The 20,315-nt window shown below is 41.6% G+C and overlaps 1 protein-coding gene across 4 annotated transcripts in view; it reads left to right on the top strand.

The window, feature by feature from the left end:
• Nucleotides 1–20,315, top strand: part of max (myc associated factor X) — a 30,613-nt gene that overhangs the window by 8,598 nt on the left and 1,700 nt on the right. For 3 of the 4 annotated variants that reach the window (XM_078406315.1, XM_078406314.1, XM_078406317.1), the window contains 2 exons: nucleotides 1,540–1,647; nucleotides 17,881–18,004. In XM_078406315.1, the coding sequence (XP_078262441.1) occupies nucleotides 1,540–1,647; nucleotides 17,881–18,004 (232 nt within the window). Of the gene's footprint in view, nucleotides 1–1,539; nucleotides 1,648–17,880; nucleotides 18,011–20,315 lie in introns of all 4 variants that reach the window. The other variant, XM_078406313.1, reaches the window with a different exon arrangement.

Raw genomic sequence — 20,315 nt, 5'->3', positions numbered from 1 at the left:
GACTTCCACTGCAACAGCAATCTTTCTACAAATTACTCCTTTCACAGGAGAGATTTCTCCCTGATTTCCAATGATTTAGGTTTTACAAAGGCCCCATGATAATTCACAGGACCAAATGCCTCTGGCCGTGGCTCTAGTTTCCGGCTGTCTCTAAGACTGGTGAGCAGGCTTTATAGCAATTTTACTCCAACCCCTACCATCACCAAATGGACCGTGCACAGATTGGGGCAGGACTTGGGATGTTAGAGTTTGGCCTGCCTATTGTCAGCTGAGTACAAATTTTCCATGTTGCCATTGCTTCAGTTTACCAGGCAGCTTGGATTTTTAAATTCTGATAGGCACAGTAATCTGATTCTGGAGAAATTAGGATATGAATTTTTTTTTCACTCTTCTGGGTGAAGTGAAGAGAAAATGGATAAACATTAAGTTCTAACACTAGAGTTTGCACCGTTGAACTAGAACTCAATTAAAATAAAATCTTTTTTTTTGTCTATGGCCACCGGGTCTATCTTTTGTATAAACCAACATCTGTAGTTCTTTGTTTCTCAATATCCTGTCTTCAAGATTGAAAGTTTAAAAGATAGTTGAGGATTTAGCATTGCGGTGGCCATATATAAAAAAAACAGATTTTAATTGAGTCCTACTTCAACGGTGCAAACTCTACAATGTTAGAACAATGTTTATTCCTTTTCTCTTCACTTCACCCAGAAGAGTGAAAAAAAGGTTGTATTTCCTCATTTCTCCAGAATCAGATTACTGTGCCTATCAGATTTTTAAAATCCAAGCTGCCTGGTAAACTGAAGCAATGGCAACATGGAGAATGTGTATGTACACTCAGTTGACAATAGGCAGGCCAAACTCTAACATCCCAAGTCCTGCCCCAATCTGTGCACGGTCCATCTAGTGATGGCAGGGGTTGGAGTAAAATTACTATGAAGTGCCTGTCAGCTGGATTTACTCAGCTGGTCAGGCATCATCTCTGGAGAGAAAGGATGGGTGATATTTCGGGTCAGGACCCTTCTTCAGAATGCAGTCTGAAGAAGGATCCCGGCCCAAACATCATCTATTGTTTTTCTCCTGTGATGCTGCCTGATCCGGTGAATTACTCCACAGCTTTGTGTCTATCTTTGAAAACAGGATAAACTAGTTTCTAGTTTTAACTGAGAATTTTCTGAATGGTTGGTAAATAATAAAAATTGATACTTTCAAGGAAAAAAAACATTGGTCTCCCAGCCATAGATTCTGAGGGTTTGTTGAGCGAGGGTAGGTCTAATTTCCAAAATAAGTGCATTTTGTAAGGACTTACAACCTTGCAATCAATAATGTCACTGTCAAATAATGCCAATCTGTCCAAAGTGACTTGGAATGTGGCCATTCTAACGATTGTCAAAGCATACCGAAATCCAATGAACTTTTATTTATCATTCTATGAAAATCAAATCATGAATGTTGTTGATCTGAATAATATTGCAATAGTAAAAGACGTCTTGAGATTGATTACATTAAAGTGTACTTCAAATAATGGTAATTGTTTTTCAGGCAGACAAACGAGCACACCACAATGCATTGGAACGTAAACGCAGAGATCATATCAAAGACAGCTTTCACAGTTTACGTGACTCCGTACCATCACTCCAGGGCGAAAAGGTTGGTGCTCTTAAGTTCTGCTGCATTTTTCTACTAGTTTATTTGTGTTTGTGTTAAGAAAATTAATTTGGGTGGAAGGAAGTAGAATGTTCAGAAATATTTAACATAGTTAATGCGCATGTGTTGAAATATGGTGATGAACATGAGTTAAGACAGTTTTTCTTTTATATTCCCATTCTTTTGCATCACTTTGCTGCACACTTTAATGAAGTGTGAGCAATAAGAAGATACACTGGACCGATACACTGTTAAAAGTATCTGTTACAGGTTTCTTGTGCTTTAAAAAGTGATTTCGGTGACACAGTGCCATTCACCAGTAAACTGTTCTGATTTTGTCCATTCATCTGCACAGTTTCTCTGAGCCAGAAACCTAATGTAGAAAATGTTAACTATTTTCAAAATGGGGAGAGAATCCAGAAATTGGAGGTGCAAAGGGACTTGGGAGTGCTGGTGCAGGTTTCCCAAAAAGCTAATCTGCAAGTCGAAGTTGATTCAGTAGTAAAGAAAGCAAACTCAATGCTAGTATTTATTTGAAGAGGGCCTGTATACAAAAACAGGGATGTAATGCTGAGGCTCCATAAGGTGCTGGTAAGGCCGCATTTGAAATATTGTGAGAAATTTTGGGTGCTATATCTAAGGAAGGATGTGCTGGTTCTGGAGAGGGTCCAGAGGATGTTTACAAGAATGATCCCAGGAATGAGCAGGTTAACCTATGATGAATGTTTATCAGCACTGGGCCTGTAGTCGCTGGAGTTTAGAAGAATGAGGGAGGAACTCATTGAAACATACAGAAGTGAAAGGCTTGGATGGAGTGGATGTGGAGAGGATGTTTCCACTAGTGGTGGAGTCTAGGACTGGAAGTCACAGCCTCAGAATTAAAGGACGTTCTTTTAGGAAGGAGATGTGGAGAAATTTATTTTGTCAGAGGGTGGTGAATCTGTGGAATTCTTTGCCACAGAAAGCTGTGTAGGACAAAACTGGATATTTTTGAGGCAGAGATTGATAGATTCTTGATTAGTACAGGTGTCAGAGGTTATGGGAAGGCAGGAGAATGGGGTTAGGGGAGAACGATAGATAAGCCATGATTGAATGGCGGAGTGGAGTTGATGGGCGGAATGGCCTAATTGTACTCCTGTCACTCATGACTATGATAACCTCGCGATTTAGCTTGCCATTTCAGAATTGGTACAACAAAGCACTTCTCAGAAAAGGTTGTGGAATTCTACTTGAATATTTTCTGAAGGGAAATAATAAAAAATTAAAAAATAAGTGATGGCTTTTATGGTCAAAGTCTTAAAGGCTGTGAAACAGGTAAAACCATTGCTATCAACTATTATAGGATGAGGCTATTCTATGCAAGCCATGAGAGTTTAAACAAGGTAGACACCTTGTTGTGGTAACACGCGGAACAGGCAGCATGTCTGGCGAAAAGGAATAGGCACCCCTCCCAACCCGTCCGAATTTGGTAGGATGTTTCCTCTTTCTTATTTCATTTCCGCCATTCCAATTTTGCCTAATTTTTCCACAAAAAATCCTGGATTTGCAAATTTGTCAATTCGGTTGCTAGGGGTTCCGTGAGAAATCCCCCGCGCCCTGGAAGTCTCCCAGAAAATGTGGCACCTAGGCTGGGCAACGCAGCCAATCTCAACCTCATCGGGACTTCCATGGCCCATCGGTGGGTTGTATTTGCAACCTGCGGCCGGGGCTCTGGAACTCCAGCCCAGTTGGAGCCAGCACATCTATCCCCATAGCCGACTTCCTTGGCAAGCTGGATAAACCAGCAAAGCTCTGGAACCAAGAGTGCCAGAAAATCAGTGGTGGAACTGTAATGAGTAAATATTAACTTTAAGTGCAAGATTATATAACTATATTAATTAATTAAGATGGGGTTAAAATATAAAACAGCAGAAAAGCCAATTACCACCTTTTTGGGCTGATTATCAATTAATGTGCAAATTTACTTCAACAAGTACTTCCGTATGCTGAGTCGAGTCACATGTCTCTTTCTTCATAACTTAGTCATACATTTTATGACCATTGTTCTTTTATACAATACCAAGATAAATGGGATGTGTAAGGAAAAAGCAAAATAGAAAAAACAAAACAATTTTTTCTTTGTGTTGCAAAAAATATCTCTGTTAATAACCTTTCTATAAATAGAATATACTCATGATAGGCCTGACATTGTACATGTAGTCCAAGAACTACAGACTGTTGGAAATAAGTCATTTTTCACACATGAATGTAGTGAAATGCGTATGCGCATTTGGCGTGCATACTTTGTTTTGTTGAAAAGTTGCATTACGAACCATATTATGAATTTTGATATAAAGTTCTGAATTTTGGACATAAATTATGAATTTGTAAAATCAAATGTTGGGAGATCTGGAATAGGTGACGTTTCAGATTGTGATTCTTCATCACACTTGAATAATATTCCCTTAGTCTTTCAACCAATTATCTGAAATCCATGACAGTTAATGTCGGAAACAGATGAAGCATGAAATTTGTGGTATGGCTTTTCTAAGATGTCTTTTCTAAGTCGGGAACCTCTGAATGTGAATGCTGAGATTTTTCCATTTAGCTCATTATCTTACCATTTATCATGTATTCCCATGCCCCTTTGTCCAATCAACATTAATCAGTCACCTTGTCCATCTAGACAGAATTTCATCAATCGGTACTGTAGCGAGTTTTGTTGTCATCGGCACATTTGTTAATTATGACTCCTGCATTTAAGTCAAAATCACTTTAATACATAATGAGAAGCAAAGAGATCATTAATGAGTCCCACAAAAACCCCTGAGTCACTCAAATTCCAATTATTTGAAACATGTCCACCTCTTGTACAATCTGTTGCTTTTCTTCATATCGTTCAGACCTTCACCCTCCCAAACAATCTGCCGCATTGAACTCCATCAAATAAGCTGTCACATATCAACCACATCAAATGAGATGGGTAAGCGGTCAATGGGAAGTCGGCCATCAAATTTTACCTGTTACCTGACCCACTGTTGATTTTTATTAAATTTAGTTTCTTGTTTACATCAAAACTCAAGGATTCAAAGCAAGTGTGCATAAGTCGTGCCTTGCCATTTCAAAAAAATCATGGCTGATCCTTTAACTCTGCCACTTTCCTACATTGACTTTCTATTCCTTGATTTCCTCAATAGCAAAATAATCTCCATCTGTTTTCTATATAGTCACTGATAGCCCCCACATCCTTCTTGGTTGAAAATTCACAAACCCCAAAAGAATAATTTCTCATCTGTCCTGAATGACCCTGCTTCTATGAGATTCTCTCTTATTCTTGCATGGCTTGCTTAATCTTTCTTTGTGTGGCAAACCTACCATCTTGTGAACTTTTGCTGTACTCCTTCTAGCTTATTTACATCCATCCTTGAGTAGGGAGATCAGACCCGCACAGACAGTATTCCAGATATAGTCTAACTAGAGCATTAAATAATTGGTGCAAAATATCTCCACTCTGGTATGTCTTGTAATGTATTCTTGTACTTTAACACAAGGAAATGAGCCACAAAATGCATGTAAAATGTTAATTATATAGGATAATAATACGCAAACCTGTTTTTGATTATTTTAATTATGTCAATTCACTAAATATTGAGTGCAGGCTATGAGAAAGAACCAACTTGCTATAAGGGGCTTTGACGGTTCTTAGGCTGATGGCATAAAGATATGGATCAGCCATGAAACATCCTTAAGCTTGGAACTCGTACCAAACTGCAGGTTGTCATTTTTGTTGTTAAAAAAAGGCCTAAAAGACAGATAGTATCAAAAATAAGTCAAGAATGAAATAGTTATCAAAGTTTTTACATGCTTTTCTCTTGTAAATTGGTGCAATTTACAGTTACAATTGCAACACAAAAACTGGTGGTCTTGCAGGCAGTGAAGTTGGCTATCAGGTATTAGAGGTTTCTTGTTCAGTTGGGCAAGTGGGCCAGGAGATGGCCAATGAAAAAGTATGAGCTGTTGCATTTTGGGAAGTCAAAGTAGGGCAGAACCTTCATAGTGGATGATAGGGCCCTGGGGAATATTGTGAAGCAGAGATCCAGGAGCACAAGCACATAGTTCTCTTAAAGAGGCATGGCAGGGAGATAGGGTGATGAAGGCGGCCTTTAGCATTTTAGTCCATCAGTTAGGGAAATTAATGCAGAAGTTAGGATGTTATGTTACAGTTGTACAAGATATTGGTGAAACCACACATGGAGTAATGTGAATAGTTTTGGTCATCCTGTTATTGGAAAGATTCTATTAAGCTTGAAATAGTACAAAGAAAATTTGTGAGGGTGGTGCCAGGTTTCAAGGGCCTGAGCAAAAGGGAGAGGTTGGGCAGGCTAGAACTTTATTTCATGGAGCGCAGGAGGCTGAGGGGTGAACTTATGGAGGCGTATTAAATCATGAAACAGAGAAAGTAAATTCAGTCTTTTTTCCCAGGGCTGGGGGAAAAAAGGTTAAAGGTTTAAGATGAGAGGAAAAATATTTAATCGCAACCTGAGGGGCAACTTTTTCCACACAGGTGGGTATATAGAATGAGCTGCCAGATGAAGTAGCTGAGGCAGGTACAATGATAACATGCAATATATATGGACAGGTACATGGATAAAAAAGATTTGGAGGGATATAGGCCAAATGTGGGCAAATGGGACTAGCTTAGATGTGGCATCTTGATCGACATGAGTGAGTTGGGCCGAGGAGCCTGTTTCCATGCTGTATTCCTTTTACCCTCTGGATTACTATTGGTGATGTGTTGTAAACATTTAAAAATAATTCTATATCCATTGAATACAATTGTACAGCAGTAGCAGCAATCAGCAGCAGTAGCAGCAATTAGCAGCAATCGTAGCAGCAGCAGCAGCACCAAGCTGTGTTGCTTGGGAAGTATTGTGTGGGGATAGTAAGGAGTAAGACCTGTGTGATCTCCCGGACAAGTTTTGATCGCCTAGCTTGGGGTCGGAGAGGAATTTCCCGGATTTTTTTCCCCAAATTGGCCTGGGTTTTTTATCCGTTTTTTTCGCCTCTCCCAGGAGATCACTCAGTTCTTTTGGGTGGGCGGTTGGAGCAGCGGCCGGACGGTAGGTTTAGAAACCGAGCACGGGGCTTTGTTTGGGGAGTATGAGTGCCAGGGCAGTTTATTGTTCTGGGTGTCGGATGTGGGGAATCTGGGAGTCTGATAGTCTTCCAGACATCCACATCTGCGCCAGGTGCGACGAGATGGGGCTCCTAAGGGACCGTATTAGGAACCTGGAGCGGCAGATTGATGACCCCCGTCTGGTCAGGGAGAGTGAGGAGGTTATAGAGAGGAGTTACAGAGAGGTGGTCACCCCAAGACCACGGGAGGTAGACAAGTGGGTCACGGTTAGGGGGGGGCAAGGAGCAGAGGCAGGGACTAGAGAGTACCCCGGTGGCTGTACCCCTTGGAAATAAGTACTCCTGTTTAAGTACTGTTGGGGGGGAACAGCCTACCTGGGGGCAGCGACGGTGCCCGGGCCTCTGGCACGGAGTCCGGCCCTGTTGCTCAGAAGGGTAGGGAAAGGAAGAAGAGGGCGATAGTAATAGGGGACTATATAGTGAGGGGGTCAGATAGGCGATTCTGTGGACGCAGTCGGGAGACCCGGATGGTGGTTTGCCTCCCTGGTGCCGGTGTCCGGGATGTGTCTGAGCGTGTCCAGGATATCCTGAAAGGGGAGGGAGAGGAGCTAGAGGTCGTGGTACATATAGGTACCAACAATATAGGCAGGATAAGGGAAGAGGTCTTGAAAGGAGAATTTAGGGGGCTAGGAAGAGAGTTTAAAAAAAAGGACTTCCAAAGCAATAATCTCAGGCTTACTGCCTGTGCCACGCGATAGTGAGAATAGGAATGGAGTGAGGTGGAGGATAAATACGTGGCTGAGGAACTGGTGCAGGGAGCAGGGATTCAAGTTTCTGGATCATTGGGACCTCTTCTGGGGGAAGTATGACCTGTACAAAAAGGACGGGTTGCATCTGAACCTGAGAGGAACCAATATCCTGGCGGGGAGATTTGCTAAGGTAATTGCGGAGACTTTAAACTAGTACGGTTGGGGGGAGGGACTCAAACACAGATAGCTAATAGGTAGTGTGTGAGGCAGGAGGCAGAAAAGGGAAACACTCAGACCCAATATGTAGGAGAGAAAGAAGTGAAAAGAAATAAACTGAGAATAAGAAATGATGGGTCCCTTAAATGTGTATATTTTAATGCTAGGAGCATTGTAAGAAAGGTGGATGAGCTTAGAGCCTGGATTGACATCTGGAAGTATGATGTTGTGGCGATCAGTGAAACATGGTTGCAGGAGGGTTGCGATTGGCAATTAAATATTCCAGGATTTCATTGTTTCAGATGTGATAGAATCGGAGGGGCAAGAGGTGGGGGTGTTGCAGTGCTTTGGCAGGACAGACTAGAAGGCTTGATTAGGGAGGCTGTTTGGGTGGAACTCAGAAATGAGAAAGGTTTAGCAACACTTATAGGGGTGTATTATAGACCGCCAAATAGGGAACGAGAATTGGAAGAGCAAATATGTAAGGAGATAGCAGATATTAGTAGTAAGCACAGAGTAGTGATTGTGAGTGATTTCAATTTTCCGTACATAGACTGGGAATCACATTCTGTTAAAGGACTGGATGGTTTGGAGTTTGTAAAATGTGTGCAGGATAGTTTTTTGCAGCAATACGTAGAGGTACCTACCAGAGAAGGGGCAGTGTTGGACCTCCTGTTGGGAAATGAGACGGGTCAGGTGACGGAGGTATGTGTTGAGGAGCACTTTGGGTCTAGTGATCACAATGCCATTAGTTTCAATATAATTATAGAGAAGGTCAAATCTGGACCAAGGGTTGAGATTTTGGATTGGAGAAAGGCTAATTTTGAGGAGATGAGAAAGGATTTAAAAGGAGTGAAATGGGACTTTTTGTTTTATAAAAAGGATATAATAAAGAAATGGAGGATATTTAAAGGTGAAATTTTGAGAGTACAGAGTCTTTATGTCCCTGTTCGGTGGAAAGGAAAGAATAATAATTTGAAAGAGCCGTGGTTTTCCAGGGAAATTGGAAACGGTTCGGAAAAAGAGGGAGATATACAATAAATATAAGCGGCAGGGAGTAAATGAGGTTCTTGAGGAATATAAAGAATGTAAAAGGAATCTTAAGAAGGAAATTAGAAAAGCGAAAAAAAGATATGAGGCTGCTTTGGCAAGTAATGTAAAAGTAAACCCCAAGGGGTTCTACAGATATGTCAATAGCAAAAGGATAGCGAGGGATAAAATTGGTCCATTAGAGAGTCAGAGTGGACAGCTATGTGCTGAGCCGGAAGAAATGGGGGAGATATTAAACAATTTCTTCGGTATTCACCGAGGAGAAGGATATTGAAATATGTGAGGTAAGCGAAACAAGTAGAGTAGTGGTGGAAATTATGAGGATTAAAGAAGAGGAGGTACGGACACTTTTGAAAAATATAAAAGTGGATAAGTCTCCAGGTCCTGATAGGATATTCCCTAGGACATTGAGGGAAGTTAGTGCAGAAATAGCAGGGGCTATTACGGAAATATTTCAAACGTCATTAGAAACGGGGATGGTGCCGGAAGATTGGCGCATTGCGCATGTTGTGCCTTTGTTTAAAAAAGGTTCTAAAAGTAAACCTAGCAATTCTAGACCTGTTAGTTTGACGTCTGTGGTGGGAAAATTAATGGAAAAGATACTTAGGGACAATATATATAATTATTTGGATAAACAAGGCCTGATTGGAAACAGTCAACATGGATTTGTGCCTGGAAGGTCATGTTTGACTAATCTTCTTGAATTTTTTGAAGAGGTTACCAGGGAAATTGATAAGGGCAAGGCTGTGGATGTTGTCTATATGGACTTCAGTAAGGCATTTGACAAGGTTCCACATGGAAGGTTGATTAAGAAGGTTAAATCGTTGGGTATTAATAGTGAGGTTGCAAGATGGATTCAACAATGGCTGAATGGGAGATACCAGAGGGTAATGGTTGACAATTGTATGTCAGGTTGGAGGCCAGTGTCTAGTGGAGTACCCCAAGGATCTGTGTTGGGTCCACTGTTGTTTGTCATTTACATTAATGATCTGGATGATGGTGTGGCAAATTGGATTAGTAAATATGCAGATGATACTAAGATAGGTGGTGTAGTTAATAATGAAGTAGAGTTTCAAAGTCTACAGAGAGATTTGGGCCTTTTGGAAGGGTGGGCTGAAAGATGGCAGATGGAGTTTAATGCTGATAAGTGTGAGGTGCTGCATTTTGGTAGGACAAATCAAAATAGGACGTACAGGGTAAATGGTAGGGAATTGAGGAATGCAGTGGAACAGAGGGATCTGGGAATAACTGTGCATTGTTCCCTGAAGGTGGAATCTCATGTGGATAGGGTGGTGAAGAAGGCGTTTGGTATGCTTGCCTTTATAAATCAGAGCATCGAATATAGAAGTTGGGATGTAATGTTAAAATTGTACAGGGCATTGGTGAGGCCGAATCTGGAGTATGGTGTGCAGTTCTGGTCGCCAAATTATAGGAAGGATGTCGACAAAATGGAGAGGGTACAGAGGAGATTTACTAGAATGTTGCCTGGGTTTCAGCACTTAAGCTACAGACAGAGGTTGAACAGGTTGGGTCTTTATTCTTTGGAGCGTAGAAGGTTGAGGGGGGACTTGATAGAGGTTTTAAAAAATTTAAGAGGGACGGACAGAGTTGACGTGGGTAGGCTTTTCCCTTTGAGAGTGGGGAAGATTCCAACAAGGGGACATAGCTTCAGAATTGAGGGACAAAAGTTTAGGGGTAACATGAGGGGTAACTTCTTTACTCAGAGGGTGGTGGCTGTATGAAATGGGCTTCCGGTGGAAGTGGTGGAGGCAGGCTCGATTTTATTATTTAAGAGTAAATTGGATAGGTATATGGATAAGAGGGGATTGGAGGGTTATGGTCTGAGAGCAGGTAGATGAGACTAGGTCAGAGAGAGTGGTCGGCGTGGACTGGTAGGGCCGAACGGGCCTGTTTCAGTGCTGTAGTTGTTATATGGTTATATGGTTTTGTTTTTAGACCATTATTTTCGCAACAATACCTGCACGTGGCATTCTTTAAAGCAATAAGAGATTTTAATGTTTGTGATGTGTTGAATGTGAAAATTATAAACTAAATCAGGGCCCTTAATCCGAAACAGTAACTCTCTCTTTTCATGGATGCTGGTGTATGAAGTTGTGTGAATAACGACATAGATCAGGAAAATACTGATCTTCAGCTGGCAGACTTGCTGAGTGTTTCCAGCATTTCCTGTGTTTAAATTCACTTTCCTATGTTTGAATTCACTTTTTAATAATCAGTATTAGAGTTGTATGGCCTTTCTTTCTGCATGCAGCAACCTGTGATAGTTAGGGGGGCGAGGCCTGCATAACCAGCAGGTAGAATGCTAACCCAAAAAGCATGGCTATTATAGAAAATGAAAGCAGGTCAAAGAAACTCCTCCGTTGTTCAAAAGCAACAGTGGAGGGAAACTTATGTTGGGATTGAATTTTTTTAATTGTTTGTAAGGGATTAGTATCACTTTGAAAGTTAATTGTTCAGATTTATTGTGGAGGGTACATAGTAAGAAATCGAGAGAGATGTGATTTATTATAATGGCCCAGATTTCCTTCTAAACCTTATTTGGTACAGGTTGCTTTTGCAGATTGCAATGTGGACTGCTTGTGATTTGCATGCCACACAGAGAGGTTGTCTTATTGAAACATACTGTTCTGACAAGTTAACAGACTTGATGCAAAACAGGAGTTAATCTCAGTTTACAAGATGTTTAGAACTGAGCAGGGGAGAAATCTCTGCAATTCTCTCCCAAAAGAATCAGGAGGCTGAATGCATATTGTTAATAGATTTCTTGACAAGGCATTGAGGGGCATGGGAAGATAGTGGAATGATGGTATTGAGAGGATTGGCCATGTCCACAGGCTCAGGATCATATGAACGATAGCTGCAACTATTTTTCTACGTTTCTATAAATTGCACTGGCTTTACTTTAGTGTATTATTATCACGTGTCCAAGGTACAGTGAAAAGCTTTTGTTTGCGTGTGATCCCGTCAAAGAAAGGACTATACGTGAATACAATCAAGCCATCCACAGTGCACAGATAAAGGGTACAACATTCAGTACAAAATATAACATTGCAGTCTGATAAGTCCGATTAAAGATAAAGTTCAAATGTCTTCAATGAGGTAGATGGGGTGTCAGGACCGCACTCTAGCTGATGAGAGGACCGCTCATTTGCCTGATAACAGCTAGGAAAAAACTGTTCCTGAATCTAGATGTATGTGCTTTCAACTGTCTGTACCTCATGCCTGATGGGAGAGGGGAGGAGGGAGTGACCGGTCCCTCATGATGCTGGTGGCCTTGCCAGGACAGCGTGAAGTGTAGATGGAGTCAATGGAAGGGAGCCTGGTTTGTGCGGTGATCTGGGCTTTGTCCATAACCCACACCACCAGACTTGCTGTCTGTCAAAGATCGAATGTCTGCGGATGTCTGACAACTGTAACGATTAAAACAAAGTGCCGGAGATGTTCAAGATTCAATTTAATTGTCACATGTACCAATTAAGGTACAATGAAATTTGAGTTACCATACAGCCATATTAAGTATAAAGCAACAAGACACGCAGCCACATAAAATAAAATTTAACATAAATATCCACCACAGCGGAATCCACATTCCTCACTGTGATGGATGTTAATAAAGTTCAATCATCTTCCTCTTTTCCTCTTTGTTCGCTCGGGGGGGGGGGGCGTTGAACAATCCGCAGTCGCCGCTGCTGACGGTCCAATGTCCGAAGTCCTCACGTCGGGATGATCAAAACTCGGGTGTCGGGACGGTTGAAACTCTCCGCAGCATTGGAGCTCCCGAGTCGGCCTCTTCATACCGCAGGCTTCATGGTATTAAATGTCCACAAGCCCCGCGGTTGGAGCTCTCCACAGTCGATCCTCGGCAAAGAATCACAGCTCCACGATGCTAATGTCTGTGCAGCGCCCGCGGGTTGAGGCGTTGGGCTGGTCTCCAGGAAAGGCCGCACCACTCCACCATGTTAGACCGCAGTGGGGACAGAGATACGATACAGAGAAAAATCACATCTCCGTGGCTGCGTGTCGAGATAAGAGATTGGGGGAAACTTGTTTTGCAATCTCCCCCACCCCCCACATAAAACAAACCAAGAAACGCTAAAACATACTTTAACACATACTTAAAATAATAAAAAACAGTAGAAAGGACAGACAGACTGTTGAGAGGCAGCCAGTACTGGTGGCGCCACCCGGTGTTTATTTTAAGTGGATTAGGCAGCATCTGTGAAGACAGAAATAATAATAATTTCCGTAAATTAATTCCATAAGTAATTTCCAGTAGCTGTCTGTTTTTATTTTGCTTTTGGATCGTTTGAAATAATTTAAATGTATTTAACTCAAGTGAAATCAAAATAGTAAATGGAATGCAGGCTTAACTAAATTTTGTTCAAATGAATTGGTTTGCTGGAGTTTAACGCTATCTTAACCACTGCAGGGTGTTTATAAGGCAGTCTTGAACTTCCACACAATATGTATATAATTATCTGCAGTTCCATTCAGGGCTGCCAGTTTCTGTAAAAAAAAAGATGATTGGTTAAATGTAAACATTTGTTTAATCTATATAGGTAATTATAAATTCGGTAACCGGTCTTTTTGATGTCCAAATTATTTTGGTTAAAATTATAATTATTTTTAGCTTCGGATTTCAACTATTTGCTGCTTGCATTTATTGCAATGATTGTGGAGGAGGGAACTGCAGATGCTGGGCCACAAACATCCCCACTCATTTTCTCCAGCGATCTGCTTGACCCGCTGAGTTACTCCATTTTATGTCTAGGAAAGTAGGAAAATAACTGCAGATGCTGGTACAAATCGAAGGTATCACAAAATGCTGGAGTAAATCAGCGGGTCAGGCGGCATCTCAGGAGAGAAGGAATGGGTTCGTTTCAGTCTGAAGAAGGGTCTCGACCCGAAATGTCACCCATTCCTTCTCTCCATTTTATGTCTATCTTCTACTGCAATGATTGGTTGGCTATTGTTTTTGATACTCATAGTTTTGATCCAAATTTGATTTTAGAAACATAGAAAATACGTGTAGGAGGAGGCCCCTGGTTCTGGACTCCCCCAACATTGGGAACATTTTTCCTACATCTAGCTTGTCCAGTCCTTTTATAATTTCATATGTTTCTGTAAGATCCCCTCTCATCCTTCTAAACTCCAGTGAATACAAGCCTACTCTTTTCAATCTTTCCTCATATGACCGTCCCACCATCCCAGGGATCAATCTCATGAACCTACGCTGCACTGCCTCGATTACAAGGATGTCCTTCCTCAAATTAGGAGACCAAAACTGTACACAATACCCCAGATGTGATCTTACCAGGGCCCTATACAACTGCAGAAGAACCTCTTTACTCCTATACTGATATCCTCTCATTATGAAGGCCAACATGCTTTCTTCACTGCTGTACCTGCACACCAACTTTCAGTGACTGGTGTACAAGGACCCCCAGGTCTCGCTGCACTTCCCCCTTACCTAACCTGACACCATTGAGATAATCTGCCTCCTTGTTTTTGCCGCCAAAGTGGACACCCTCACATTTATCTACATTATACTGCATCTGTCCACTCACTCAACCTGTCCACGTCACCTTGCAACCTCCTAACATCCTCTTCACAGTTCACATTGCCACCCAGCTTTGTGTCTTCTGCAAACCTGCTAGTGTTACTTCTAATTCCTTCATCCAAATCATTAATAAATATGGTGAATAGTTGCGGCCCCAACTTCCTGCCATTCTGAAAAGGACACGTTTACTCCTACTCTTTGCTTCGTGTCTGCCAACCAATTCTATATCCATGTCAACACTCTACCCCCAATACCATGTGCTCTAATTTTGCTCACCAATCTCCCGTGTGGGACCTTATCAAAAGCTTTCTGAAAGTCTAGATACACTACATCCACTGGCTCCCCTTCATCCATTCTACTTGTCACATGCTCAAAAAATTCCAGAAGATTAGTCAAGCATGACTTCCCCTTCATAAATCCATGCTGACTTGGATTTATCTTTTTACTGCTATCCAAATGCGCCGTTATTACCTCTTTAATAATTGATTCCAGCATCTTCCCCACCACCAGTGTCAGGCGAACTGGTCTGTATTTTCAACCATAAAAATGAATATACAGTGGCGTGTAGTTTGTTCTAAGAATTTGTTAGCACATGATGGTTCATGATAATTTATGAACACTCTTGAACAGGGAAAAGCTTGAATATTAATTTCCTGTTTGTGCAATAGTTCTTGCATCACTCTTTGCATGTCAGTTGCATTGTTTTGCTTATTCCTAACTGACGCAATGGTCTAACATGGTGTCCATGAAATCTAATCACAAAAGCACCAGAAGTGCTTTTGTAATTAGTTTTCACGAACACAGCGTTAGGCCATTACGTCTGACCGACTGCCATATGAGGAAAGATTGGAAAGACTGGGCTTGTATTCACTGGAATTTAGAAGGACGAGAGGAGATCTTATAGAAACGTATAAAATTATTAAAGGACTGGGCAAGCTAGATGCAGAAAAAATGTTCCCAATGTTGGGGGAGTTCAGAACCAGGGGCCACACTCTCAGAATAAAGGGGAGACCATTTAAAACTGAGAAGAGAAAAAACTTTTTCACCCAGAGAGTTGTGAATTTGTGGAATTCTTTGCCACAGAAGGCAGTGGAGGCCAATTCACGGGATGAATTTAAGAGTGTTAGAGCTCTAGGGGCTAGCGGAATCAAGGGATATGGGGAGACAACAGGCACAGGTTACTGGTTGTGGATGATCAGCCATCATCATAACGAATGGCGGTGCTGGCTCGAAGGGCCAAATGGCCTCCTCCTGCACCTATTTTCTATATTTTCTCAGTAGGGGAAGTATTATATTTCAGTTACCATGGCAAGTTGTTTCTAGTTTGGCACTAACAATGCAGATAGTACTGAATGTGGATGCACCACAATATGTTTGGTAGGTGGGAAAACAGACTTAACCTGTGACCCTTTGTAAAGGGGGGCAACCTTTATTGATTCTGGGATGTGGACCACACTGCAAATGTGTCATTTAACATTTATGCCAAATTAAACTTCAACTAAGCCTCAACCCCATCATTGAGTCACAGTTGGCTCTTGGCCAGATTGCAAAGGATACCAGATTGAGTTTTTTCAGGATATTGGTGAAATGGTTCTCACCATTGCTGCATATTAATTGAATTTAAATATCTCCGCTATCACGTTAAGATAGGAATTTGTAACTCAGAACTCTAGAGACAAGTCCAGTAATTTAACCTTTGCTGTTCCATTTTATATTTGTATTTAAAGCCCCCTGATTGTGTGGGCAGCATGTGCACCATTGACAATTCCGCAGGGCATATACTATCCAACGTTGGAGTACATTTAGCTCAAAGAACCAACATAGTGAATGGAAACATTGAGGTTAAAGTCTGTTAGTTTCATAGCATGTTGACATTCAAAAAATTACATATGGTTGAGAAAGAAATCGAACAACATTGGGATTATATGATAAAGCAAACTCGAGTTGGATGATAAGCTGTGATTTTAATGAACAGCAGGGCGGTTTTGATACACTATTATGCATTTTATTTGTACACTGATGAGCCAAAACCACTGACAGGTGAAGTGAATAACATTGATTATCTTGTTACAATGGCACCTGTCAAGGGGTGGGATATATTAGGCAGCAAGTGAACAGTCAGTTCTTGAAGTTGATGTGTTGGATGCAGGAGAAATGGGCAGAAGTAAAGACCTGAGCGACTTTGACAAGGGCCAAATTGTTATGGCCAGACGGCTGGGTCTGAGCATCTCTGAAACGGCTAGACTTGTGGGGTGCTCCTGGTCAGCAGTGGTGAGTACCTACTGACAGTGGTCCAAGAAGGGACAAACCTGCGACAGGATGTTGGGTGCCCAAGGCTCATAGATGCGCGAGGGCAACGAAGCCTATCCCTTCTGGTCCGAACCAGAAGGTCTACTGTGGCGCAAGTCACAGAAAATGTTAATGGTGGTCACGGGAGGAATGTGTCACAATACACAGTGCATCACACCCTGCTGCGTATGGGGCTGTATAGCCGCAGACCGGTCAGAGTGCCCATGATGACCCCTGTCCACCGTCGAAAGCTCCGACATTGGGCACGCGAGCGTCGGAACTGGACCTTGGAGCAGTGGAAGGTCGCCTGGTCCGATGAGTCCCGTTTTCTTTTAGATCGCATGGATGGCCATGTACGTGTGCGCTGTTTACCTGGGGCAGTGATGGCACCAGGATGCACTGTGGGAAGACGACAAGCTGGTGGAGGGTGTGTGATGCTCTGGGCAATGTTCTGCTGGGAAACCGTGGGGCCGGCCATTCATGTGGACGTGAATTTGACACGTGTCACCTACCTAAATATCATTGCAGACCAGGTACACCCCTTCATGGCAATGGTGTTCCTTGATGGCAGTGGCCTCTTTCAGCAGGATAATGCGCCCTGTCACACTGCATACATTGTTCGGGAATGGTTTGAGGAACATGATGAAGTTTTCACGGTGTTGCCCTGGCCTCAATTCTCCAGATCTCAATCCGATTGAGCATCTGTGGGATGTGCTGGATCGACAAGTCCGATCCACGGCGGCTCCACCTCGCAACTTACAGGACTTGAAGGATCTGCTGCTATTATTTTGGTGCCAGATACCACAGGACACCTTCAGGGGTCTTGTAAAGTCCATGCCTCGGCGGGTCGGCGCTATATCAGTTATTTTTCCATATTTTAGCTGCACATAACAGTAAAACTGTTAAGGTGTTTCATTTTAAATTCCTCATGCTTTTTTGTAATGCCTTTATCATTCGAAGGCTTGGCATGCTTTTTGATATAACCATGCAGGTATTGTGTGAGCATTACGAACTGCAGCAATCTCTTATGCCAAGATTGTGGGAACTTTGTGTACCTCCATTAATAAAATGATTTTAATATTTGAGACCAAAACAGAGTTAACAAATTTGGTTTGGTAATTGTGTTGTCTTTAACTTTCCCATGGCCTTTTGCCTTCTTGATGAAATGAAGATTTGTATTAGAAAGTTGGTGCCACATGACTTAATTTGCACTTTACGAAAATTTTGTTTAAATAGGCATCCCGTGCCCAAATCTTAGATAAAGCCACAGAGTACATTCAGTATATGAGGCGGAAAAACCACACACATCAACAGGACATCGACGACCTGAAGCGACAGAATACTCTGCTCGAGCAGCAAGGTAAGGGTATGTCATATTGAGAGTTTTTATTTTGAGCAAAGTGGAATTTTATGTAACAATCCGATTTCTCAGAATGGGATTTTTGTTTAAAATCTTGTTTTGTCTATCTTTGTTTATTTTGTAATGGATTAAGTCATCTGCAGACACAAGTTCGTTAAAATTGCAGTTAATACTAGCCTTGGAGGGAGTACAGAGAAGGTTCACCAGATTGATCCCTGGGATGGCAGGACTTTCATATGAAGAAAGACTGGATAGACTAGGCTTATACTCGCTGGAATTTAGAAGACTGAGGGGGGATCTTATTGAAACATATAAAATTCTTAAGGGGTTGGAGAGGCTAGATGTGGGAAGATTGTTCCCGATATTGGGGAAGTCCAGAACCAGGGGTCACAGCTTAAGGATAAGGGGGAAGTCTTTTAGGACCGAGATGAGAAAACATTTCTTCACACAGAGAGTGGTGAGTCTGGAATTCTCTGCCACAGAAGGTAGTAGAGGCCAGTTCATTGGCTATATTTAAGAGGGAGTTAGATGTGGCCCTTGTGGCTAAAGGGATCAGGGGGTATGGAGAGAAGGCAGGTACAGGTTACTGAGCTGGATGATCAGCCATGATCATATTGAATGGCGGTGCAGGCTCGAAGGGCCGAATGGCCTACTCCTGCACCTATTTTCTATGTTTCTATGTTTCTAATACAATCTTCATACAAAAGCTTTCCCATACCAAAAAAAGTGCAGGTTAAAAGATATTTGGATTGAATGGAAATGTCCTTCATGTTAAAGAAATCAGGAGAGTTGGGGGCTTTCACACAAATAGTGGTGGGTGTATGGAATGAGCTGCCAGTGGAGGCAGGGACTATTGCAATGTTTAATAAACAATTGGGCAGGTACGTGGATAGGACAGGTTTGGAGGGATATGAGTCAAATGCAGGCAGGACATGTTGGTTGGTGTGGGCAAATTGGGCCAAAGGGCCTGTTTCAATGCTGTGTGACTCTTAGCTTCCCCCAGTAAGGATTTAATCAGTTGAGTTAATGAGGAACAATAAATGTTTGGTTTGAATGCAGTTTGTAGAAAAGTACTGTGCTTGTTTATGAATAATGGATATTCCATAACATGTTGCCAATGCTGCTTAATTAAAGGAAAGAAAGGCTTTTAAGTGGATGTAAACTGTTTTTGATCTAAGTGTTGCCAGAATGCATGTGCAAATAAACTGAGAACATTTGCAACGTATTGTGTTCAGATTTTTACATTTGCATTGTTGGTTATGCATGTTGTGGTCCTAACATTATTGGCATTGGATTGGGATTTTAAAAAACCATTTCCAATCACTCAGTATTTGAAGTAGAGACTTTGAACTTTCCTTTTGGTTTGCAGCCATGGTTGCAGCCAATGGTTCCTTATCAAATCGTGTGATAGTCTGTATAATATACTCCTGTTTCACCTTTTTAATGCTATGACTGAAATACCATTCGCATAGCTTAAAAAAAATGAAATATTACACAGCTTAATGTTTCTTCATGGTGCTCAGTGTGTCATGTAGACAGAAATAAGTAGATGGTGAATGAGGAAAGAAGTTTTCTAAATTATTTACTTGGTGTTTGACAGTATTATTATAATTTTGTGGACAAATTATCACTTAAGTACTAACAAGTAAACTAAAATTAGTTATAATAATTATCGCAAAATGCAAATTAGCTGCGATCTTATGGACATTACAATAACACTTGACTGCAGAAATGTATTCAAGTAAAACAATGCAAACCCATTCTCTCCTTTGGTATTTAAGCTTGTGATTTCTGGCTACACATTGGAAGCACTGAGCACCACAGTATTGTGCTGACTGCTGAAACCCCCCCTCAAATCTGCAGCTCCCCTGTACTGAAAAGTTGATTTTCACATTTCGCTGCAGTGTGAGATATAACTGAAAGCTAGATTCAATTTTTAATGTTTTAGCTTCCATCCTTGAGAATGAAAAATAAAAATGCTTCAATAGTGGCATACTGCTATTTCTACACATTTAATGGATTGTCAGTTGCAGCCATGATTAAAATTCTTAGAATAATTATTGAAATCTGCTATGATGTACCAGATGGTAACCATATTGAGGCTAGATTTGCACTGTAAATTTATTAAGGTATATAGTGCAGAAACAGGCCCTTTGGCCCGCTGAGTGTGTGCCAAATCACCCCATACTCCAACAGTGTTCTCCACACTCGGGGCAATTTACAATTTTTTACCCAAGTCAATTAACCAACAAGCCTATACGTCTTTGGTGTGTGGGAGGAAACTGGAGCACCTGGAGAAAACCCACGCAGT

This window comes from Rhinoraja longicauda, chromosome 10 (genome assembly GCF_053455715.1).
Source record: "Rhinoraja longicauda isolate Sanriku21f chromosome 10, sRhiLon1.1, whole genome shotgun sequence".
NCBI classification, from domain to species: Eukaryota; Metazoa; Chordata; class Chondrichthyes; order Rajiformes; family Arhynchobatidae; genus Rhinoraja; species Rhinoraja longicauda.
The sequence above is the reverse complement of the archived record's forward strand: the minus strand, read 5'-3'. Positions and strand labels throughout refer to the sequence as shown.